Genomic DNA, 24,603 nt, shown 5'->3' on the forward strand with positions numbered 1-24,603 from the left:
GGCACAGAGAGATTATTAAACTTGTCCAGGTCACACAGCTAAGCAGTCTACCTCCAGAGCATGGACTCCCAACCACCATGCAATCCTGCTGAAGGTCACTGAGCCAGGCATAAAGAGCGAGAGCCAGGATTCAGACCCAAGCGGAGTCATTTTAAACCTCGAAAGCGTAACCCTTTCCACTAGGGCAGAAGAGAAAAACAGGCAGCCAGTGGTGCAAACTCGGTGATCTCAGAAATCAGGAAATTTTATTCTCAAATCAAACCAAGACTGGTTTCGGACCAAGGTCCTGAAAAAGAGTTCTCAACTCAACTCGAACTCATACACCCACACAGTAACAAGCAACTGGCACTGAGCGGGGGACCGTCCCATCAGATGGGACATGGACACTCGGGTTCACCGTAGTCCTCACCACTCCTGCCTGCCTTACACTGGCCAACTTGATCCATGTGCATCACTCCTGCCTCTGAAGGAATCGGAGTCGGCTACCCCTCCACCCATAGGACAGCCAAAATTCCCTTCACCAAGGTCTGACTCTACAGTAAATACAATGATAAAAGAAGAACTCAAAAAACTTCTATTAAGGCCAAGACAGAAGTTTCAAAGACTCTGGCCGTAAGTTCGCTGGAAATCAAGAAATCCGCGATGCTGGGGACTGCCAGAATCAATGAAAAAGGAGGTATGTGAGTGGGCAGAGGCAGAAGGAAAAGAGTAAGCGGGAAAACATACTGACGTTGCTCAGAGAGTGTTGAGCCACCACGGAAACAGAGGCAGAAAGCAAATGTCTCACGCTCCCACTTACCTGTTCATAGTTTATGAACGTGGCGGCGTCAAAACTGCTGGCTGCCCACTTGAGAAGGTTGGCCGCCTGCTCCGGAGTCACATAAACCAGCACACATTGGGCCATCAGGAGTGTTGGCAATCTTACGAGAAGAAAAAAGGCATCATCCACATGTATTCATCAAACGGACTCTCTAGGGATGACTGGGTGGCTCTGTTGGGTAAGCACCCGGCTCAGGTCATGATCTCGGGGTAGTGAGACCAAGCCCACATCGGGCTCCCCATTCAGTGGGGAGTCTGCTGGAAATTCTCCCCCTCCCCCCACTCCCTATGCTGGGTAGGAGAGTGTCGTCTCAGGATCCCAGCGTCCCAGAAAGAATGGGGGTGCCTGAGTGTGGCAGAGCTCCTGGGCACTGGATCAGGGAAGACGGCTGCAATCAGAGAGCCCAGGAGGGGGTTCTCAGCTTGGGGTTGCTATAAACTGTGAACCAAGGCATGGTCAGGTGACTGCTCCCGGACTAGGGGCCCAGTAAGCAGCAGAACCACCGCAAGAACCCCCTTCCTCCCCTGGGGGGGGGGCGTGGCACAGGTGCACACTGCAGGAGTCGGCACAGTTTACAGACTTGAAAGGGATCATGTGCCTGAGATAGAAATGCTCGGTCACAGGCTGGATGAGGATGGAGTGTGGTTGGAGACCAGGGAGATAGGAGTGATTGACTGCTTTCCTCTGAGGGCTCCCTGATACCAGACTGGATAAAAAAGCAAGACCACTGAGGGGCACCTGGGTGGCTCAGTGGGTTAAAGCCTCTGCCTTCGGCTCAGGTCCTGATCCCAGGGTCCTGGGACTGAGCCCCGAATCTGGCTCTCTGCTCAGCAGGGAGCCTGCCTCCTCCTCTCTCTCTCTCTGCCTGCCTCTCTGCCTACTTTTGGTCTCTGTCAAATAAATAAATAAAATCTTAAAAAAAATAAAAATAAAAATAAAAGGCAAGAGCATCGATACGCTGTCTACAAGAGACTCCTCTTAGACTCAAAGACACCTCCGGATTCAAAGTGAGGGGGTGGAAAACCATTTACCATGCTAACGGACATCCAAAGAAAGCTAGGATAGCAATCCCTGTATCAGACCTATAGATTTGAAACCAAAGACTAATAATGGATGATGAAGGACACTAGATCATAAAGGGTCTATCCAACAAGAAGATCTAACAATCGTAAATATTTATGCCCCTCACATGGGATCAGCCAATTATATACACCAGTTAATAACAAAATTAAAGAAACACACTGGTGAGAATACAGTAATCGTCGGGGACTTGAACACGCCCTCACTGCCAAGGACGGATTGTCTAAGCAGAAGATCAACAAGGAAACAAGGGCTCTGGATGACACACTGCCCCAGATGGACTTCACAGATACAGTCAGAGCATTCCACCCTAAGGCAACAGAATACACAGTCTTCTCGAGTGCCCGTGGAACATTCTCCAGAACAGAACACCTACGGGGACACAAATCAGGTCCCAACTGGTACCAAAAGACTGGGATCCTTCCCTGCCTATTTTCAGACCACAGTGATTGGAAACTGGAACTCAAATCACAAGAGGAAAGTTGGAAAGAACTCAAATACATGGAGGCTAAAGAAGAATTTTAAAAATTCAGGGAAACCGATGAAAATGAAAGCATAACTGTGCAAAATTCTGGGGATGCAACAAAGAGAGGGAAGTATATAGTAATACAAGCCTTTCTCAAGAAACAAGATAGACCTCAGATACACAACCAAACCTTACACCTCAAGAAACTGGAGAAAGAACAGCAAATAAAGCCTACTAGACGCAAGAGTAGAGCAGAAATCAATACAATAAAACCAGAAGGACAGTAGAACAGATCAATGACTAGGAGCTCGTTCCTTGAAAGAATTAGTAAGATCGATAATCCCCGGGACAGACTGATCAAAACAAAAAGAGCAAGGACCCAAATAAACAAAATCATGAATGAGAGAGGAGACGTCACAACCACACCAAAGAAATACAAACAACCGGAAGGACATATTACGAGCATCTACATGCCAACAAATTAGGCAATCCGGAAGAAACAGATGCATTCCTGAGATACATACACTACCAAAACTGAACCAGGAAGAAAGAGAAAACCTAAACAGACCCATAACCAGCAAAGAAACTGAAGCAGTCATCAAAAATCTCCCAACAAGCCAAAGTCCAGGGCCAGATGTCTTCCCAGGGGAATTCCACCCAACAGCTAAACAAGAATTAATACCCAATCTTCCGAAGCTGTTTCAAAAACCAGAAATGGAAGGAAACCTTCCAAACTCTTTCTATGAGGCCAGCATTACCTTGATCCCCAAACCAGACAGAGAGCCTCACCAAAAAGGAGAATTACAGACCAATATCCCTGATGAACATGGATGCAAAAATTCTCACCAAAATACTAGCTAATAGGATCCAACAGTACGTGAAAACGATTATTCACCACGACCAGTGGAATTTAATTCCTGGGACGCAAGGGTGGTTCAATATCTGCGAATCAATCAATAGGGATAGACTACACAGATGAAGGAAAGGACAAGAACCCTATGAGCCTCTCAACAGAGGCCGAAAAAGCCCATGACAAACTACGGCATCCTTTCTTGATCAAAATTTCACAGTGTAGGGAGAGAGGGAATGTACCTCAATATGGGAATGTACCTCTATATCATAAAAGCCATCTATGAAAAGCCCACAGTGAGTATCATTCTCAACGGGGAAAAAGAGAGCCTTTCCCTTTTCCCCTAAGGTCAGGAACACAACAGGGATGTTCAGTATCACCACTGCTGTTCAACATAGCACCAGAAGGCCTAGCCTCAGCAATCAGACAACAGAAAGAATAAAAGGCAGGGGTGCCGGCAAGGCTCAGTGGGTTAAGTGTCTGCCTTCAACTCAGGGTCCTGGGATCGAGTCCTGATGATGCTCTCTGCTCAGCAGGGAACCTGCTTCTCCCTCTCCCTCTGTCTGATGCTCTGCCTATTTGTGATTTCTCTATCAAGTAAACAAATAAAATCTTTTAAAAAGTGAGTAAGAAAGAAAGAAAGGGCATCCAAACATGTCTTTGGAGAGGACATGATACTCTATGTGGAAAACCCAAAAGACTCCACCCCAGAATTGCTAGAACTCATACAGGAATTCGGCAAAGTAGCAGGATATAAAATCAATGCACAGAAATCAGCTGCATTTCTATACACTAACAAGGAGACAGAAAAAAGAGAAACCGAGGAGTCGATCCCATTTGCAACTGCACCCAAAACCATAAGATACCTAGGAATAAACCTAACCAAAGAGGTAAAGGATCTGTACTCCAAAAACGGCAGAACACGTATGAAAGAAACTGAGGAAGACACGAAGAAATGGAAAAATGTTCCACGCTCATGGACTGGAAGAACAAATATTGTTAAAACGTCTATGCTACCTTGAGCAATCTACATAGTCAACGCAATCCCTACCAAAATACCATCAACTTTTTTTCCCAGAGATAGAACAAATTATCCCCAAACTTGTCTGGAACCAGAAAAGACCCCAAACAGCCAGAGGGAGTGTTGAAAAACAACACCAAAGCTGGTGGCATCCCAATCCCAATCTTAAGCTCTATTTACAAAGCTGTCATCACTCAGAGAGTACTGGCAGAAAAACAGACAAATGGATCAATGAAAAGGACTATAGAATCTGGAAATAGACCCTCAACTCGAGGGTCAACTAACCTTTGACCAAGCAGGAAAGAAGATCCAATGGAAGAAAGACCGTCTCTTCAACAAATGGTACTGGGAATATTGGACAGCTACATGCAGAAGAATGAAACTATACGATTTCCTTACACCATACACAAAAATAGACTCCAAGTGGATGAAAGACCTACACAGGAGACAGGAATCCATCAAAACTGTAGAGAACACAGGCAGCAAGTTCCGTGACCTCAGCTGCAGCAACGTCTTGTCAGACACGTCTCCAAAGCCAAGGGAACGAAAGGCAAAAAAATGAACTACCGGGACTTCACCAAGATAAAAAGATTTTGCACAGCATAGGGAATAGTCGACAAAACCAAAACACAACTGGCAGAATGGAAGAAGGTTATTTGCAAAAGACGTGTCAGATAAAGGGACAGTATCCAAAATCTATAGAGAACTTACCAAACTCAACACCCAAAGAAGAATCTGATCAAGAAATAGGCAGAAGACATGGACAGACGTTTCTGCAAAGAAGACATTCCAATGGCCAACAAGCACATGGAAAAATGCTCCCTATGGCTGGGCATCAGGGAAATACAAAGCAAAACCACAAAGAGATACCATTGCACAATGGTCAGAAAGGATAATATGTATGCATATACCAGTACACAGGACACCAGCATCAATATATACAATATATATATATATTACATGTAAATTACCTATGCAGGGGAAGGCAGGGGAAGGCTCAGGAGCAGCCCACCAGGGGCCAGGACCAAGGGCGGCAGGGACTCGCGCAGCGCGGGATTGGGGGGGGGGGGGGGTCGTCTCCGGTGGCCGACCCACCAAACGGCTGCTCTGGGACTCCGGCACCGCCCAGGACCTGGGCTCCAGTGTGTGCCGTGGCCCAGTCCCGGGCCAGGGGCCCCTGTGCCTGCTGTGTGGTGGCGGCAGGGGACGGGAGCACGCCACCAAGAGAGCAGCCAGCCCTCCTGTTCCGAGCCCAGACCCCACGCGGCGCAAGGCGGAATCGCAGCGGCGGGAATGGGCGCGGTCCCCTGCCAGGCTCTGGTTGGCCAGCTGCTGCTTCACCATGGCGACGGCAGGGGGCAGCGGGGCTCCAGCGGCGGGGCAGCTGCAGGAGCCATTCCTAAACCGGTGCACTAGCGCCAGGCCCGGCTGACTCAGGCCTCTGCCGCCCCACACCCGGGCCACTCTGTGCAGAGCGGAGGACCCGCAGACCGGCCACCTCCACCGTCCTGCGCAACCCCCTGCCTGCTCTAGGTGCACAGCCACGGGAGGCGAGAGAGGCACGGCGCAGGCGGCGGCCCCTGAACCGCCAAACCAAGGTGCGGGCCGAGCTGTTCCTGCAGGGCTGACGGGGCAAGGAGGGGCAGGGCACTCTGGGAGTCTCTGGAGGCTGGAAATACCCAAAGCCTCCCTGGAGGTCAGTTGTCTGCGCCGGCGTAGACATCCCTGAAATGCACCAAGGATCCTCTCTCCTAGCTGGATGGATGCGTCTGACTGTACTTTTCCCCTCAATGGAAAAGATGCTATTGCGTGGAAAGCTCATGCCGCCACCGGACTTTGTGTACTGCGACCCTACTTAGGGGGAAGTCCAGGGCCCGGTGCATTTTCTGGCCGCAGGCCCCTGGGTGCAGCCGGGCAGGAGCATGCACTAGGGGCCGCCCCAGGACAGCCAGCAAAGCAGGGGAAGGAGGGCAAGGGCCCAAGCCTGGTGTGGGAAGTTGCAGGGATCAGTGGCTGGGACCCAGACCAGGGGCCCCAGGGTCTTGGCTGCTTGGAACTACCTGAGCGGCGGTGGCGCGCGCGCGCGCGCGCGCGCGGGAGCGCGCACGAGGTGGGGAGCGCGGGAGTGCGAGCGAGGTGGGGGGCAGCGCGGGAGCGCGCGCGAGGTGGGGACGCGGGAGCGCGCGCAAGGTGCTGCTTAGAAACGGGGGCGGTTGGCTTTTGATTCTTAGCCTCGCGCAGGCAGGGGTTCTGTGACACTTGGCGGGGTAGTCCGGCTGGACTGGACGCTTTCTCACCGCGGACCAGGGCAGTTGTATGACCGCCAGATGTTCTCCTGGGCTGGTGGTCTGGGCTGTGGCCTAGGCCATACCCTAGGGGCCGTGGACAGCAGCCACACCTCTTTGACCAGGGACATCTCTGATATTCACAGACATGTGCTGGGGAAAGGGACTTTCCCTGGGGACACCATGGATCTGGCTGATGTCATCTCATCCCAGACTCAGATCAACAGACGCCTCCCTGAGACAGACACACTGGAGGCTGAAGTGACTCACTGGAAGATGTTGTGCCCGTGTTCCACCCAGGGACCAAATACCGTCGACCCAGAAACAGTGTGGACACTGAAGAGCCACATCAGGGACCTACAGCAGAAGCAGATACGGGACATGGACAAACATCAGCTGGAAGTGGCCGTGTTGCAAAACACCCACCGGCAGAAGCTAGCAGACCTCACTGACCGGCACCGCAAACAACTAATGGACTATCGACGACAGGTGGAAGACCTGCAAAACCAAGGTGCTGCCGGGAACGTGAACCGTGACCTTCTTGAGGAGAGGGAAAGGGATCTCAGAAGGCTGAAGCAGCAACTTACACAAATGCAGCGGCTGAACGACAGTCTGAACAACCTTGCTTCGGATCTCCGAGCAGAAAAGGAGAAGTTGGTTCGTGAGCTCCGACAGGCAACACATCAGCTGGAGGAATCCGTTCTGCGCAACAACGAGGATTCCCTAAAGAACAACGTTGCCGTGAGGGCTTTAAAGGTAGAGAAAGGACGGTTAGTGGCAAAACTGTGTCGGGCCGAAAAGAAGCTTTGCCAACAGAAGACCGAACAAAGCCTCAGAGAACGGGCACCGGCAGATAATGGCCATTTCACTAAGCTCGGTCAGGAGAAAGACCTGGAGATACTCCACCTCCGGGAGAGGATCGAGCAGATGGACGCAGAGCATCAGGAAACGAAGGAACTGCTGTCCTTTGCTTTGGAGGAGCACAAGCAATTGGCAGAGTGCCTTAGGGAGCAAGAGGAGTACATCAAAGAACTCCGAGAAAGGCCAGAGCTTCAGGAGGAACTCGGCCAGTCGACCGAAACCTTCAGAAGCCGTGACATCCTACCCCCATCCGGGGAGGACAAAGACACGCGTCTCCCATCCACGACAGACCAACACCCTCGTGTGGACGAAGACCTGGAGCGCCTCACCCGACAGAGTCGCGCTGTCCCTCTGGTTGACCCGAAAATCCTCGAGGAGATTGAAGAACTCGAGTGTGAGGTCCTTCAGCTCAGCAGGTTAAAAGATGATCTCGAGGAGGAAATCCAAGAACAACAGAAGATCATTCACAACCAGCAGCAGGGGAAGAGAGCACTGCTTCAGGCCTTACAGGAGCAGAAGGAGAAGGTGGGCCGCCTTCAACACCGGCAGGAGGCGACGAACGCTGAACGCGCTCAGCTCCTCGCGGCCAAAGACGAGCTGATTCGGAATCTGCAAGTCACGCTAGAAGAGCTGAAAGCCCAGTTGCCCGACGAAAGCCCGCACATTCCGAGGCAACCCTGGGAGGATGAGGAAGTGCGAGCAAGCCAGCCTCTCCCCAGAGAGAACGGAGGGGACGAGCGTGATCCATCTCAAGCTGAAATTCAAAGGCTAGTCCAAGGAATCAAAGAACAGGAACTGGCGAGGCAGCTTCTCACTGAAGAGAACATCCGACTGACCGCGCAAGTGGATCGGCTCTCCAAAGAGGAGATCGGGAAACTCACTCGGATCATCCAGCAAAAGGATGTGGAGATTCAGGGTCTCTCCAGCAGAATCTCTGAGGCTTCTCACAGCCAGAACAGGCACGTGCAACAACTTCAGCAGCAGTTGCAAGAGTGTGCTTTGAAAAGCGAACAGATCTTGGCCATCCTGAACGAGAAGATGAGGGAGAAGAGCAATCTGGAAAGGGACTATCACGAAATGACCGATCGACTTGCTGCCAAGGAAGCAGACCTCCAGAGGGTGCAAGAGGAAAATCAAAAACTGTCCACGAGAGTGGAAAGCAGCGGCCAGGAGGGGTGTAGCGAAAGGATTCGGGATCTGGCCCACGCGGTTCGAGAAAAAGACCTGGAAGTGGAGGCGTTAAGTCAGATATGCCAGACTTTATGGAGGATCCTGCAAACACCCAGCCCTGGTCATGAGGTTCGAGGAGGTCGAATCGATCAGTTCCAGCAGCTTCTCCAGGAACGGGACACGTTATCACAGCGAGTGAAGGTCATGGAGGAGTGGAAAGAGCAGGTGCGGACCACGGTCCAAACTCTGAAGCGCGAGTCACCCCAGCTTCAGAGAGATCTGCGACAACTGCAGGCGTGGGCTCGCACCAACAGCGAGAACGTTCTGAAACTGCAGACAGCCTCTCTTGACCAGATCCAAACTTCCCAAGGACGGGACGTAAACTTACAAGAGCTAGAGAAGGAACTGGCCCAACTTCAGCTCCGCATCGGGGAGCTCTGCAATGCCGAGGACCTCCTTTTAGGGAACCTCGATGTGATTTTCCTCCAGACCTCCAGCGACTCCCTGAAGGCCGGGAAATCTGACCCAGTGAGGGAGTCCTCTCAGGTGATCAGAGAGGAGGTCGAAGAGCTCAGAAAATCAGGGCAAGGAAAAGAGACCATGATTCGAACCCTCCGGGAAGATCAGCAGAGATGGATTGCTTCAGGGGCTGCCACGGGGGAAGGAGAAGGCAAACCACGGGAACACGGCGATTCCGATTCCCACACGGAACAGCTGCAGGAGAAACCGGCCGTTCTACAAAACTCCCTTCGGGCTCAGGAGCTCCGAATCCAAGCGGAAAGTGAGGAGCTGCTTTCTTCACAGGAGCAGCTCAGTGGCCAGCTGAGTGAGAACGAGCTGCTGAGGCAGGCAGTCACCAATCTGAAGGAGAGGATAGCAGATCTCGAAGTGGACGTGTGTCGGCTGAAAGAGGAAAACGCAAAGATCGTGGAACGATCTAGAGAAAAGGACATGGAAAACCAGGCGTTGCAAGAGACAAATCGGCTGCTTTCAGTGACGCAGAGAGAGGCGGCATCCCAGCATGCTGCGATGAGAGAGAAGGCACTGGCCCTGGAGCAACTGTTGCAAGAGAGAGAAGAGGGCGAGACCGGGGAATTGAACCGGCTCGTCGACGCCGTTCGGTCAATGCAGGACAAGGCAGCTGTGTGTCAACGGGAGAGAGAGGACGCCGTGTCGGCACTGACACAGAAAGAAACGGAAACCTGCGCCCTCCAGAAGGAGGTTCACCGGTTACGAGAGAGAGAACGGCGCCTCACCCAGGAGCTGGAGAGAGGGCGGCACCTCGCTGCAGAAGCCCAAGATTCTCGTCGCCGGCAAGCTTTGGCCTCCGAGGACCAAGTGGCTCAGCTAAGAGAGGAAGTGACGGTCTTGCAGGGAAAACTCGCTTTGTCTTCCGCTGCCATGGAAAAGGCCGGCCACGGAGCCCGTCTGCAGGCAGAGTCGCTGCGGGCGCAGTTGCACGTGGTCACCCAGCAGAAGGAGGAAGCTGTGCTCCGGCTCGCCGCCTCCCAGGAAGAGGGAAGGCGCTGCCATCAAACACTAGCGAGCCTGAAGCTGGAACTGGCCGAACGGATGGAAGAGGCAGACGCCCTAGAAGGAAAACTGAAGTCCTTACGGGGACGTTTGCATCAAACAAATGCCGACTTGGAGGTGAAGGAGGACCAACTCCAAGAGCTCAAGAAACAGAATGAGGTCCAGCAGGAAATGCTGGAGGACACACAGAAGAAACTGATGACCTTTGTCAGTCAGTCCGAAGGAACGGTGGACAAAACCCTCCTAAGGAGACTCTTCGTGGGATCGTTCCAGGCAGCTGATGCGGAACGGCAGGAAGCCTTGAGGTTGATGGCAAGCACGCTGGGGATCCGAGAAGACCAGCTGCGGCAGCTGCGCAGCCGAGAGCCCGCGGGTGTGCCCAGCGGGGTGACTGGGGGGCCTGGACCCAGAAGCGCCCCCAGCACCCCCGCGAAACCAAATCACCGAGCTGTGGCCAATCGTTCCTTTTCAGAACTTTTTGTCCAGTTTCTAGAAGTGGAATCTCATTCGGCTTTTCCAGCGCCCAAACCCTCTGCTCGTGACGTGAAGCCCCCAGACTCGGGAGGAAGGGGAAAACTGCCTAAGAAACAAGGCCCATCACGACTGAACGCTCCCCTGGCATCCACACCCGGAAAAAAGGAGGTCAAGCCCCGCACCACAGCTGTGTCTCTTATTGACCCACCCGGACCGGAAATGGATGGATCGGAGCACCTTCTTCTAAATGCTGTCACTGATGCTTTACCCACGTACACGCCGCGTATACTATCGCCTGCCCAGAAGGTTGGAAAGGCGGCGGCCAAAGACCTCTCCAAGAAATAGACGACTGTGCGCCAGAGTGACACCGCGCTTTGAAGATCCCAAGTCACTCTGTGTGTCTACCTTATCTCCTAATGTTCTTTTTCAAAATGTCAAATGTTCACGGTTTTGCTTTCAGCTTAAGAAACCTATTCTTTTATGACTTAACAAAAACGGGGATCCTGACCTGTGACCGGATCCTAGGACCCCGGGATCATGACATGAGCCAAAGACAGACGCTTAACAGACTGAGCCACCCAGATGCCACAGCAGGGGTGACGTTCCTAGGACAGTCGACACTGATGGCCTTGGAAGCTGTGGTCTGTAATGCTGGAAGGTGTACACAAGGGCCAAACCTCTATGTATACCCTATGCAGAGAACACATCAACTTGTTTCAGTGTTCCAAATGGATCAGACAGACGAGCGCACAATCCTCGGATGGGAAACGAGGTGAATAGCACAAAAGTACACGATGAAGATATGGTTAAAAAAAAAAAAAAAAAAGTAAGTTCGCTTTTCCCAGCTAAGTCTCATTTCTCTTGGTTTATGTTTTATTTTCTAATTTTTAAAAATCATTTCCTTTTCTGTTGTCTGCAAAGGCACGCTATGGCTAACCTGATTTCTCTCGGGCCTTATGTATGTTGGCCTGCTTAGGAGCATGCTATTTATTCTCTGACTTGCTCCCCCCTCCAACCCCGCCGAATCACTCTGCCTTGGAGACCATTTGAAATGGGAATGAATGCCATCTTATTCTTAAATTGAAAACCCAGCAGCTGATGGTTCTACCCTAAGCTATAGAAGTAGCTCCTCTTGATCATCCTTTAAGCGGTTTTTAACTGGAATGTCCATGGTCAACTCCCTTGTTCATTTCTTCAGGAGCCCCTTCAAATCTTCATTGGCTGGGTCATTGCACAGGCTGTCAGGGAACCGGAGTTTACTTGGGAAGAAACTGTGCCTGGTCCCTGTGCTAAGGAGGGCTTGTTGGCCAGGGGATCTGATCTGTGGGAGCAGAGCGGGAAGGGAACTTGGACTGAGGCCATCTGAGGCCCTCCAAAGTTACCGGATGCCAAGACAACACTTCCTATGGAATCTTCATCTCAGGCTTTCCATCAGAACGGACTCTGATATGCGGACATCCATTTCCTGCTGAGACGCTTAAGGCGTACGACAGGGGCTTCTCTAGGATGTGAAGCTGTCATGTGACCAGGAGGGAGACGGGGGTCATCAAATCCAAAATGTAATTAACTTCCATTGATGTTCACGCAGTTGATCCCAAGGGAATCGCTGGCTGGTCAAGGGCTAGAAGGAAGAGCTGACGTCCTCCAGCACCATGGAATCTGGCAATGCACTGTGGACAGAAGCCCCCACCTCCACCTGCAGGTAGGATATGCAGACTTTGGCTTCAGCCTGTAGCAGGAAGGCCTTGGGAACGGTATTAAGCTGGTGGCGGTGGGGAAGGGGGGGGTTTCCCATGACCCAGAGAAGAACAGACAGCTGGAGAGGAAGGCTCAGAGTCTGTGAGAGATTCTGTTTCCAGGAGAGCCCAGTGCATGGCCAGCAACTGCTGCTCTCATGGTCTCTAACCAGGGCCGAGGAGGGCCGTTTCTTGCATTGGGAGCCCACGGACGACTGACAGATAGCGTGGGTGGTCCAGGGACTCCGGGAAGCAGGAGAGGAGGCTGCTACAGCCTTTTGACCGGGGCACGAACAGGTGGTTTTTTCCTCAAGCTTTTGTTTTTGTAGTTGAGAGAGCGCTCTGGCTGGAAAAGGGGGTGAAAGGGAGAGGGAGAAGCAGGCTCCCCGCCGAGCAGGGAACCCCCCTGCCAGGCTCCATCTCAGGATCCCGAGATCAGGACCTGAGACAAAGGCAGACGCTTCACCAACTGAGCCACCCAGTCACCCTCAACAGGTCAATTTTGCTGGCCCAGATCCTAGAGCCTTCTGTTGAGGGGAGACCCTCCCCCCTCAGCGTGGGCTCGTTAACGAGGAACAGCTGAAATGGGTTTCTGTAAAATTTATAAACAAGGTACATGTTGCCTCCAGTACCCAAAGAGTACTGAAAGATGTTGGACTTGCATGTCCTTTTTTCTTCTTAAGGATTTTATTTAGTGACTTGATAGAACACGAGAGAGAGAGAAAGACACAGAGAGAGAGTACAAAGGGCTGGTAGGGGCAGAGGGAGCGGGAGAAGCAGACTTCCTGCTGACCAGGGAGCCTGATGCAAGGCTTGTTGCCAGGACCCTGAGATCAGGATCTGGGCCCAAGGCAGACCCTGGACTGACAGAGACACACTTTGTAGGTCCTTAACAAGCGCGTCAAACAAATATCCTCACAGTAGGATCTCCTGAATGTGATGTCCCATCTGTATTCCTGAAGACAGATGAAGGCGATAAGATCCTGCCCACAAAGTTTGCCTGTGAGAGCAGAGCGGTTTGGGTGCCCCGCGCATTAACAAGGTAAACCCTGTCTCCTTCAAGGTCAAGGCACATGCCACTGAGAGGCACCGAACAGACCATACTGGCCAAATGTATTACAGCAAACTATTCACCATCTTTCAATTTGTGGGGCTCCCTCATGGCTTTTTAAATGACTTAATTCCAAAGAGAAAGCAAGAGAAAAAGCTAGCAAAGGAGCGGGGGCACGGGGTGGTGGCAGGCACAGAGAGGCAGAGGCAGAGGCAATCCCAAGCGGACTCCACCCTGAGCACATAGCCCGACCTGCGACCCTATCCCATGACCCTGAGATCCTGACCTGAGCCAAAAGCTCAACCCACTGAGCCCCCCAGGTGTCTCCGGTGTTTTCAGGGTACAGGGCTTTATTTTATCAGGTATGGGAAGACAAGCAGATCTACAAGGAACTCTCACAACGCAAGAAGCGTTCATCGACTCCCTGATCCCGAGAAAGGAGGTCCCGAGAGCCATGGAGGGCCACCCAGGGAAGCACCAGGGGCGGTCAGGAGAAAGAGGGACTGAAGGGACAGGCAACACGGGCAAGACCCTTTACTGTGGTTTCCGTGGCAAGGGGCAGGTGAATCCGGGTCAGCACATTTAAGACTGCCCAGTCGGTGTCACGTCCGTGGGTTCCGGGACACGGTGGTGTCTGTCTGGAGTAGTCTGTCCCTGCCCCTGGGGTGATCAGGGCAGGGGAGAGTGGCCCAGAGTAAGAGTTTCTTACAAGAGGTGGCTGGGGGTAAAGGCTCCAAATTGGTTGCTTTACATGTGAAAGCTCTGCCTGTAGGCAAGCTGCTGACCATCTCTAGGAATTCGGTAAGTCTGCCAGGCAAAGTCCCTCCACCAAAGTCAGCAAGGCCCGAGATGTCAAAGCAGGAAATACAGAAGGTAGAATCTATGGTTATTGTACTCGCTACAAACAGAACGTGAATGAAGTCCCTGAAGGTTAGCCAACCGGTGCATCTTAGCAACATCACACTTCATTCAGAACCTATGTCGTAGAGGCACAGAAGGCCATCGGCCTCCTTTGAATTTTGCCAATTAAATTATTTTAGTGAATTTACGATTTCCTTTTTATTTTTTATGTGTGAGAGATTTGATGGATTGATTTAAGAGGGCGAGAGAGCGAGAGAGCGAGCAAGCAAGTGGGACAGAGCAGGGCCCAGCGGGAGGAGCAGCAGGGAGAGTCAGAGGGAGAAGCAGACTGACTCCTTGCCCAGCAGGGAGCTTGACATGGGGCTCTATTCCAGGATCCCGGGATCAAGACCTGAACTGAAGTCAGATGATTAACCACGTGAGCCACCCCGGTGCCCTTGTCAATGCTGGATTTACAACTGGCTCAAATTCTGAACCCATGTTGAATTAGTCGTGCCCCCCCCCACCCCGTATTCAGTTTTCTCTCCTCCACTCCTCCTTTGCTTGGGTTTGTGTCTTCCTGGATATACTTGTGGGCTGGGGGAGTGTCTTTTGCCCTGCTCCTCGTTCTCGGTTTTTTCTTCCAGAGAGTCTCAAATCCGCATCATCAGCCCTGGGGCTTCTGTCGCGGCGATGGTCGTATGGTTTCCAGTCTCCTGGCGTAAGTCCAGGTGGGAACTGATCCCCTCACTGTGCCATTCCCACATTTCCCTGCGTCGGGGCCTCCCTCCTTTGCACCCACAACACAGAGGGTCACCCCCAGGGCTGTGCTTGGGGTGTGCTTTCCCCCAGAGGATCTGGACGTCAGCATCAAGCACTGGCCCAACCCCCAGTCCCTGGAACTGAAGCACACCAGTCAGCATGTCCTGCGGTTGCCAACCTCAGGGGGGAGCCCTGGAGACCAAGACAGGCCACATGCAGGTCACATGGCGGAAGACCCAGATACAGTCCATTCTCATCCATTCTCACCTTGCTGGCAAGGAGGGGACATTCGTTTGGAAATGGATGGCGACCTCCACGTGAGGTAACAGAACACGGGCCAACACGCAAGCTGGCCAGCGATGGCCAGTTCCCTCCCAGATCGTGCCTGTCACCTCCGAAGCCAGTTAGTTAGCGAAGGAGCAGGTCAAGCTGACCCCCGCGTCCTCATTTAACATAGGGACACCGTGTGTGTGATGCCGCCTGTTTGAATCACCATCTCCTCAGGTCCCCGATGAGAGAGAGAGACTCCTGCTCCAGACTTGTGGGACGCCCTGACACCCGACACGTGTGATTGACAACAGTTTCCTAGTCACAGACCCTCGCGCTTCAGGGGAGGAGGATACCACACACCGTGCAGGACTGCACAGACATCGCGCGTGAGAACAGAGAGAACCAGCAGGGCCTCGGAAGGCAAGACTTGCTTCTAGAAACCAGAGGGTGTGGCAAGTCCTGGTGCCCACGGGAGGGTGTGAGTGGCTGGCCTGGGGAATTCAGTGGGCTTCTAGGGAACTGAATGCTGCTCCCCAAAACCCAATAGGCACTAGGGCTAGTCCCTAGGAGGAGAAGGGTGTTTGGTGAAGAGACCTCCCCCGTGAGGGAAGAGGGAGAGGAGAACGTGCATGACGCCATTCGGGTCCCTCCTTGATCTTCCGGGTGTCACACGACAGCCCTTGACACGGAATCTTAATTGCAGGCCTGATGCCCCAAGAGGGTACGACAAATTCTTCTAGAACTAATAAGGCAACTTCACAGAGAAACAGTATACGGGATAAACACATAAAGGTACGCGGAATTCCTCTATGCCAGCAACGAATATGGAGGCTCCACAATCAAACACACCTTCACAAAGAAACTACTTCGTACAAAGAAACTACTTCGGGATAAATCTAACAGTGCCTGTCCAGGCATCCCACGCCGAAAGCTCTTTAGCACTGATAAAGGAAGTCCAAGATATAAATCAATGGAGAGATACACCATGTTCGGGCCTGGAAGACTAAGCATCGCCACGATGTCGATTCTCCCCAGACTGAGAGAGAGATTTAACGCCATTTCTATCAAAATCCTGTCAGCTTCGTTTGTTTTCATAGAGACAGACCAAAATATTCTAAAATGTATGTGGAAGGACAAAGGAATTAGAGTAGTTTCGAAACCGGTTTTGAAAAGAATAGTAATTTGGGAACACAAGTGTTTAGAGTTTCCGAACTTAGTAGTAGTTGTAATACGGAAGCCCGTGTTGGTATTTGCAGAAGGACAGTCCCACACAACAGAACAGAACAGAACAAAGAATCCAGAAAGAGTCCCCACAAATATGCCCACCTGAGTTTTGAAAAGGGTGCTAACGCAATTCCATTCCAGACAGCTCGGTTTTGTACCGACTACGGCCACCTAAAGCTTGCGATGAACTCAGACAGGCCACCCTCAGAAAACAGCAGCAGCAGCAGCAGCAGCAGCAGAGGAGGAGGAGGATGGTGGTGTGACCGAGGTCCTACCAGGTGGGAATGGGAGAGAGACTGTGTGCCCAGGGTTGTGTGGGCGGGGCCCCAAGACCCATCCAGCGATGCCTTCCGAAGGCCAAGGCCGAGGGAGCAGGGCAATTGTCCATTCAGCGTGTGGGCCCAGCACCCATGAGCGGGAAGGTGGTTAGGACAGCTGACGGGCGGGGCACTGAGACACTTCAGCTGAGTCTGAGCAAAAGCACCTCCCGTCTTCCAGGCTTCTGTGAGGCTTGCTTCTTGTCTGGCGTCTCAAGACCCCACAGCCTTGTCCCGGTGGGCGCAGCACCTCACAACCTCCAGACCCATGGCCACTGGTCGGAGGACACCCCTTTGCAGCTCCTGAACGTCGTCCTCAAGGTCGGCGCGGAGGACGAAGAAGTGAGCAGCCCTTGGGAAGATGCTTCTCTGCACAGAGGTACCTGTACGGCATGACGTCAGGGCCCCGTGTCTCCGGGGGGCTGGGGCCTCGCTGGGAGGCGGGCCTGTGTCCCAGAGTACACCGGTTTGCCAAAAGGTAGCCGTCAGCTTGTGTGCCCCTCCTTTCGCAGCTCAGAAGAGCCCAGAACGGGGCTTCACTGACGGAGCTGCTAACTCTGTGGGGGGCCTGGAGACAGCGAGAGTGGAAATGCGGCCGAACCAGGCAGATGAGGTTTCAGCCTTGTTGGGGCTCAAGTCCTGCTAGAAGAGACCGACTTGAAGCCAGTAAGTGGAATGTTGATGAGGGAGGAGTTCCGTTCTCCTTCTTGAGTAGCTTCCGTTCCACTGTGGGTTGTCAGGATCCCCGCTGTGCACCTGAGATCAGGCCAGTCAGGGGGGGTGGGTGTGTGTGTGTGTGTGTGTGTGTGTGTGTGTGTCAGTGTGAGTGTGTGTGTGTAGGGGGAATGGCCTTCCTTTTGGGTGGGTCGTGGCTATCAGTGATTAGAACACATGATGAACAGGACTGACGGGATGCGTGAGGGACTCACCACCTGGCTGGCAAAGACAGGAAGGAAATAACGACCCGTGAGATTCGTCATTACTGTTCTGCATGGAGTGCTGAGAAGTACAGGGTGCATTAGAGTTTGTAATTTCCCGAGGAATGTTTAAGCTGAGACCAGGAGGCTAAGAAATCAAGGCGGATGTGGGAAGGTGTTCAGTTAGGGCCGGGAAGGATGTGTACTGTTGAAGGAACTGAGAGAATGTCCTTGAAGCTGGGGCCACGTGGGGACCGTGGGGTGGGGAAAACCAACGTCTGGGGTGACGACTTGTCGCTTTTGTAGGGTCTTGGAAATGAATCATAGTGATTTCAAACATGGGGTCCAGACCCCGAGCAGATCCTACCTCTGCCTCTTATGAGCCGTGCTGCTAAAGCATTGTACGTATCCGTTCCCTGATGGGACAAATGGGGATGACGAGAATCCCACTTCATAGATGACTGTAAAGAGCAAGTGACATTGAACATTAACAAAACACTTAGCTGTGTATTTCTTCACTTCTTGAACTAACCACCACTGACACCTCCTGCATGTCCGACATGGCGCTAAGTGTTGAAGACGTGGTGGCAGTCCGTGGTGACGTTTGTGAACATCAATGGACTCCACGCAACTTCATTTCTTCTCCAGATTTCAGATGCTGTTGACCACATGTGTCACACTGTTGAATTAGAAAGAAATTTTTCTCAAATGGACAGTTATTTGTCCAGAGAGTCTGCAGCGCCACTGAAATGACGAGAGGGAAAGAAAATGCTTTTCAGTACCGTGTCCCACTGAGGTGTGCCTACAATGTCCTGATAAATTGAGTTACTTAGTATTTGTGGGTAACCGTTTGTGGGAACTTGCTTCAAGTCAATGGACTCTAGAGTAACTGAGACACAGAATACGGACAGAGAAGTAGTATGGCTAGGGCTTGGCTTTTCTGGACTCTCTCTGGGACAGGTGTTTTGTTCTGTTTTGTTTTTGTTTTCAGGTAGGAAACATCTTTATCATTGGCCTTGATTCATTCATCACATAGTGTCCAACGTGGATTCGGTATGCTGACAACCTGCCTGGCGCATTACTCCGCTGGCCGCTCCGGTCCAGACGTCAGGCCGTCCCCCGAGGGAAGCCGACCCCACCGGCCCCGAAAGTTCATGCTTGGGGTGCTGAGCGCCAGGCTGTCCCAGGAATGGGCCCCTTGGTCCCTGGCCCTCTATTCCGGCCAGCAGTTCTGGGGAGGCCAAGGCTGGAGCCCGACACTCTCCGTGGTTTCGTGATCGTTTAAGAAAACAGAAGGGACAAACGTTTCACCGTCTTTAAAAACACAGGAGTCTGAGGAGAGAAGCCAAGGTCCGCCGCTTGGCAGCTCCGCGGGAGGACGAAGCATCCGTGTCCCTTGCTGACCCACGCTGCGCCGCCTCCTCATGCCCACGCGGAAGCACGTTTTCAGGCGGCAGTATTGGCACAGGTGGTGCTGGTCGATCTGGCAGCGGCGGTCGGAGCGGCCGGTGTAGCTGTGGTTGCTGTGGATGCCTCCGCTGGAAGCAGCTCTCGCAGCCCTGGCAGGGGAAGACGCTGTAGTGCTTGCCGCTCGACATGTCCCCACACACCACGCAGTCCACCTGCAGCTCCGGCTTCGCCAGGCTCGGAGTCGCTGGCGGCGCCCGCGGGGGAGGCCCAGGAAGCTGCTGGAGGCCTGCAAGGCCCCGCGGCCAGCACTTCCCGAGCTGCCGCCCCCTCTGTGGCCGCACCTTCCCTGCCTGGGCCTCAGGCGGGGCCCCAGCCTCGCTGGCCTTTGCCGGGCCTTTGCCGCCGCCGCCCACCCTGGGAGCCGGCCTCGAGCTGCAGCCGGTTTTCTCTGGGAATAGTTTTTCTCCGTTCTCTGCTCTCCTCGGTCTCAGTTTCCAACGCCTTCCTGCGTCTGCAGCCCAAACGTTGTAGGGGAAGTTTGGGTTTGGAATGGCAGGCTAAATAGCTGTACCCAACCCAGTGCAAACCAGCAAAGCATGAAGGACTTTGGGGATTTTTTGTCTTTTTTTTTTTTTTTTAAAGATTTTGTTCACTGGACAGTGAGAGATCACAAGTAGGCAGAGAGGCAGGCAGAGAGAGGGGGAAGCAGGCTCCTTGCTGAGCAGAGAGTCCGATGCAGAGCTGGATGCCAGGACCCTGAGATAGTGACCTGAGCCGAAAGCAGAGGCCTTAACCCACTCAGCCACCGAGGCGCCGCCTGTGGCCACTTTTTAAAGAAAAGACAGATGCTTCTGTCCAACTCTAGACTCAGGGAGTCAGAGCCCTCTGGGATAGGCCCCAGGGTACAAGGACCAAGCATGTTTACCATCTAGATGCATTTCACGACAGCTTTTTTGGCACTGGGCTTTCCATTATCTGAAAAAACATTCAGCGAGATTGGGAGAACCCAATAAACTAACGTTCGATGTAACATTTAGCAGGGCTCTGCCCTTCAGGGTCTGGGATATCGCGAGCTACATGTTTGGTGTAACGTGTTACACACCCTTAGGTCTTGTCAGAAAGGGATGGATCGGGGCGCCTGGGTGGCTCAGTAGGTGAAAGCCTCTGCCTTCGGCGCAGGTCATGATCCCAGGGTCCTGGGATGGAGGCCCGCATCGGGCTCTCTGCTCAGCAGGAAGCCTGCTTCCTCCTCTCTCTCTGCCTGTCTCTCTGCCTACTTGTGATCTCTCTCTCTGGGAAATAAATATCTTAAACCTTTAAAAAATAAAATAAATTTTAAAATTTTTAAAGACTTATGGACTGTTTTTTCTTTTGCTTGGTTTTGTATATAAATTTTATGTATTTAACAGAGAACGAGCCAGACAGCATAAGCAGGGGGGACAGCAGGGGGGAGAGGGAGAAGCAGGCTCCCCGCTGAGCAGGGAGCCCAACAAGAGGCTGGATCCCAGGACCCTGAGATCAGGACCTGAGCTGATACCAAGAGTCGGACTCTGAGCCAAACTGAGCCACCCAGGCACCCTTACAGGACCCGCTGTCTTAGGAAAATAAATGGCAAGGCTAAAGAAAGAGCAGGGAGAAAGTGAGGACTGTCATTAGAAGAGGCTTGTGAGACCTGTTAACCAACGGCAAGGTAGGGGTCTTCTTCTCACTCAGGATTTAACAGATACAGAGAGTCGAAATAATTGTGAGATAATCAGATCAATCTGAACTGTGACTTGACACGTCATGCTATCGAGAAACTATTTTGAAATGTTTCAAGAGTGATGAGTCTACCTCTATTTTGAAATGTTTAAAGAGTGATGAGTCTACCTATGTGTGTGTCGCACAAGGGCAGTTTTGTTCCCTGGGAGATGTTTGGCAACATCTCGGACATATTCGGTGGTCAGAAGCAGGAGTGAGGAAGACACTCTCCCGCCTCTGGTGTGTGGAGACCATGGGTGCTGCTAAGCATCCTAGGAAGCTCAGCACAGGGCCCTCGGCAAAGAACGATGGGGCCCAAGATGTGGGGAGCGCCAAGATTGGGAAACCCCGTTCTGGAGACACATGTTCAAGTAGCTGTGGGTCAAATGACAGGATGAAGATATTTGCTTCAAGGGGCGCTTGGGTGGCTCAGTGGGTTGAGCCGCTGCCTTCGGCTCAGATCATGATTCCAGGGTCCTGGGATTGAGCCCTGCACTGGGCTCTCTGCTCAGCACGGAGCCTGCTTCCCCCCCTTCCCTCTCTGCCTGCCTCTCTGCCTACTTGTGATCTGTCAAATAAATAAATAAAATCTTTAATTAAGAAAAAAAAAAAAAAGAAGAGATTTATTCAACACGGGCCTAAAATTGGTAACAACGTAAATGTCCAACAACATGTGAATGAAGAAACAGACTGAGTATATCCATACAAGGCCAATGCTATACACCAGTAAAGAAAGAATGAACTACGGATAAATGCAACAAACACGCATGACTTAAACGCACCGTCTCACCAAAAGCAGCTAAAACAGTACACACACTATGATCCTATCTCAATGAAATTCTATTTAGAAATTCTGTCCTATATATATAGTGAGAGAAAGCAGCCTGTGGTTGGCAAAGAGAAGGGTAATGGTGGGGTAAAGGAGTGGGAAGGAGCATGAGGAAACTTTCTGGAGTACTGGAAATGTTTTCAGCGGACCATGCTGGTCGTGGTTCTAAAAATGCATACGGTTGTCCAAACTAAAATTATGCATGTACACCTGAAACTAATGTAACACTGCACATCAAATATACTAAAAAATACAAACAAAAAGCCATACACTTAAAATACACACACTGTACCCTATTTCCCTAATAAAACTGACTGTAAGAAGTATCAAGAGAAGAATCCCGCTCAGAACTACGTTAGAAGGAGTAAAATACCTAGGAACAAATTTAACCAAGAAAGTGAAAGACCTGCACGCTGAGAACTACAGGACACTGATAAATGAAACTGAGCAGATGCAATTAATGCAAGGATATCCCGTGTTCATGTACGAATGAGTATTATTAAAATGTCCATACTATCCAAATCATCCTACGGCTTCAACGCTATCCCTATCAAAATTCCAACAGCATTGTTCACAGAAAAAGAACAATCTTAAAATTTGTATTAAACCGCAAAACACCCCAAATAGCAAAAAATAAAACAAAAAACAAAAAACAAAAAAACCAGGAGGCACCACCTTTCCCAATTTTAAACTGTTATCGCGAAGATACAGAAATCAAACAAAACGGCATTGGCCATCAAAACAAATACACAGATCAATGAAACAGAGAAGAGTTCAGAAATAAACATATATATATATATATTAACCACATATAACAAAAAAGCCAAGAATATGCAATAAGGAAAAAAAAAGAGTAACCTCCATAAATAGTGCTGGGAAAACAGGACAGCCACATGCAAAAGAATGAAAGTGGACCACTACCTTACACCACAAACAAAAATTAACTAAAAATGGATTAAAGACTTGAATGTAAGACCAGAAACCATAAAACTCCTAGAAGAAAACATCGACAAGTAAGCTACTTGACTGAGGTCTTGCTGACAATTGTTTGATCTGGCAACAAAAGCAAAAGTAAACAACTCAGACTAAATCAAATTAAAAAACTTCTGCACAGCAAAGAAAAAAACAAAATGAGAAGGCAACCTGGTGAATAGGGGAGAGTATTTATATATCGTGTATCTGCTCAGAGATTAACGTCCAATAGCTATACAACAGATACCGTATCGATGTAAGACATACATCTATCTATATCTTATACAACTCGACAGCAAAATATAGGATTTTAAATATATGATTTAAAAATGCCCAGAGGATCTGAGGAGGCATTTTTCCAAAGGAGACATACAGATGGCCAACAGACACATTAAAAAAAAAAATGCTCACCATCACAAGTCATCAGGGAAATGCCAATCAAAACCATAATGAGTTCTATCACCTCACACCCGTTAGAATGGCTACCATCAAAAAGACTAGAAGAGCAGACTAGAAGACTAGCAGTAACAACTGCTGGCAAGGAGGGGAAGAAAAGGGAACCCTTGTGCACTGCTGGTAGCAAGTATATGATGTAACCACTATGGAAAACAGTATCCTCAAAAAGCTGAAAGTAGAACTACCATAGGATCAAGCAATTCAACTTCTGGTTATTTATCTAAAGGGAACAAACACGATCTCCCAGAGATATCGGCATTTCCATGTTCACTGCAGCACTGCTGACGATAACTGACATATCTCCATCGACAGGTGAAGGGATTTTTACAAAAATCAGAGACACGTGCACATATGTGTGCATGCACATGCACTCACACACAATTGTTCAGGCATAGAAAAGAATGAAGTTTTGCCACCTCTAACAACACAGATGGACCCTGAGGGCATTACACTAAGGGAAGTGAGACAGAAAAAGATACATACTGTATGATCTCACTTAAACATGGAATCTTCAAAACAAAAACAAAAGCAGAAACAAAAACAAACCACCCTGAAAAATACTATGAACTCACAAATACAGAGAGCGGATTGGTGGTTGCCAGAGGCAGGGTGTAGGGGTGGGTAAAACAGGTAAGGCAATCAAAAGGAACAAACTTCCCGTTATCAAATAATTAAGGTCTGGGGATGTAATATACAGCTCCCTATATGACTATAGTTAATACTATAATATTGCATACCTGAAAGTTGAGAGTCATTTTTAAAGGTTCTTATTAAAGAAGAAAAAAAAAAAAAAGATGATGTTAACTAGACTTACTATGGTGATCATTTCACAATATTGACAAATATCAAATCATGACATACATATCTGAAACTAATATTATGTTATATGTTAATTATACTTCAATTTCAAAGAGGACACTCATTTTTCAAAAAGTACCTTGATTGGGGTGACTGATGTTTTATAGGTCTACACTTATGTCAGGACTTAATAAATTATACACTGTAAATATGTACACTTTATGGGATGTCAATTCTAATTCAGTAAAACTTCAAGGAAAAATAAAAAACAAACAAAACGAAAAAGGTGCCTTGAATAATTAGTTCCCTCTTCCGTTTCTCATAAATAAATTGCTACAGACAAACACTAAAAATGTAGATAACTTTAAAAAAGAAAAAACTTGAGTGAGCTGGGAAAACCGCTTAAACTGAGCCTATGAAACCAACAACAGATGTCCTGACGTCCTTTTCAACTGTGAAACAATAAATATTAGTCAAAATAAGGATCTAGACGGGAAAGCCCACTGTACCAGGAAGTTTCTGACCTAATCTCATTGTCCGCCATCTCTTCCCCAACCAACTTCCAGCCACCAGTGATCATTTAAAACGTCTAGACCTATATAATACTTTTGAAGGATTAAAGAATTTGGCACTCATATACATAAACTATACTTTTTTCCCCAAGGATCTGAGAGAGAGAGAGAGAGAGAACGCACGTGTGCGTGAACAGGAGAGGAAGAGA

At 50.4% G+C, this 24,603-nt stretch overlaps 2 protein-coding genes across 18 annotated transcripts in view; one reads left to right on the plus strand and one right to left on the minus strand.

The window, feature by feature from the left end:
* Positions 1 to 24,603, minus strand: part of LOC122895788 (aquaporin-8) — a 182,923-nt gene that overhangs the window by 65,734 nt on the left and 92,586 nt on the right. For 6 of the 7 annotated variants that reach the window (XR_006382285.1, XR_006382283.1, XR_006382282.1 and 3 more), the window contains one exon: positions 800 to 920. Coding sequence is in view for 2 of the 7 variants with exons in the window: in XM_044233496.1 (XP_044089431.1) it covers positions 800 to 807 (8 nt within the window). In the remaining 5 variants the exon portion in view is untranslated. Of the gene's footprint in view, positions 1 to 799; positions 921 to 7,109; positions 7,199 to 24,603 lie in introns of those variants that run through there. The other variant, XM_044233495.1, reaches the window with a different exon arrangement.
* Positions 5,391 to 19,770, plus strand: LOC122895791 (thyroid receptor-interacting protein 11-like). 11 transcript variants are annotated; one of them, XM_044233510.1, is made up of 8 exons: positions 6,392 to 11,386; positions 12,149 to 12,262; positions 13,182 to 13,338; positions 14,583 to 14,918; positions 16,585 to 16,721; positions 16,942 to 17,102; positions 17,273 to 17,426; positions 18,669 to 19,770. In XM_044233510.1, exon 1 carries the CDS (start codon positions 6,565 to 6,567, stop codon positions 10,903 to 10,905), a length of 4,341 nt encoding a protein of 1,446 aa, XP_044089445.1. In that variant the 5' UTR covers positions 6,392 to 6,564; the 3' UTR covers positions 10,906 to 11,386; positions 12,149 to 12,262; positions 13,182 to 13,338; positions 14,583 to 14,918; positions 16,585 to 16,721; positions 16,942 to 17,102; positions 17,273 to 17,426; positions 18,669 to 19,770. The 11 variants fall into 11 exon arrangements, 10 of the variants coding, with proteins under 10 accessions (XP_044089445.1, XP_044089449.1, XP_044089450.1 ...); XM_044233514.1 differs by lacking the exons at positions 16,585 to 16,721; positions 16,942 to 17,102; positions 17,273 to 17,426; positions 18,669 to 19,770 and adding exons at positions 15,011 to 15,271; positions 15,454 to 15,635; XM_044233515.1 differs by lacking the exons at positions 16,585 to 16,721; positions 16,942 to 17,102; positions 17,273 to 17,426; positions 18,669 to 19,770 and adding exons at positions 15,040 to 15,271; positions 15,454 to 15,635.

The sequence above is a fragment of the Neovison vison genome, chromosome 14 (assembly GCF_020171115.1).
Source record: "Neovison vison isolate M4711 chromosome 14, ASM_NN_V1, whole genome shotgun sequence".
Lineage (NCBI taxonomy): Eukaryota > Metazoa > Chordata > Mammalia > Carnivora > Mustelidae > Neogale > Neogale vison.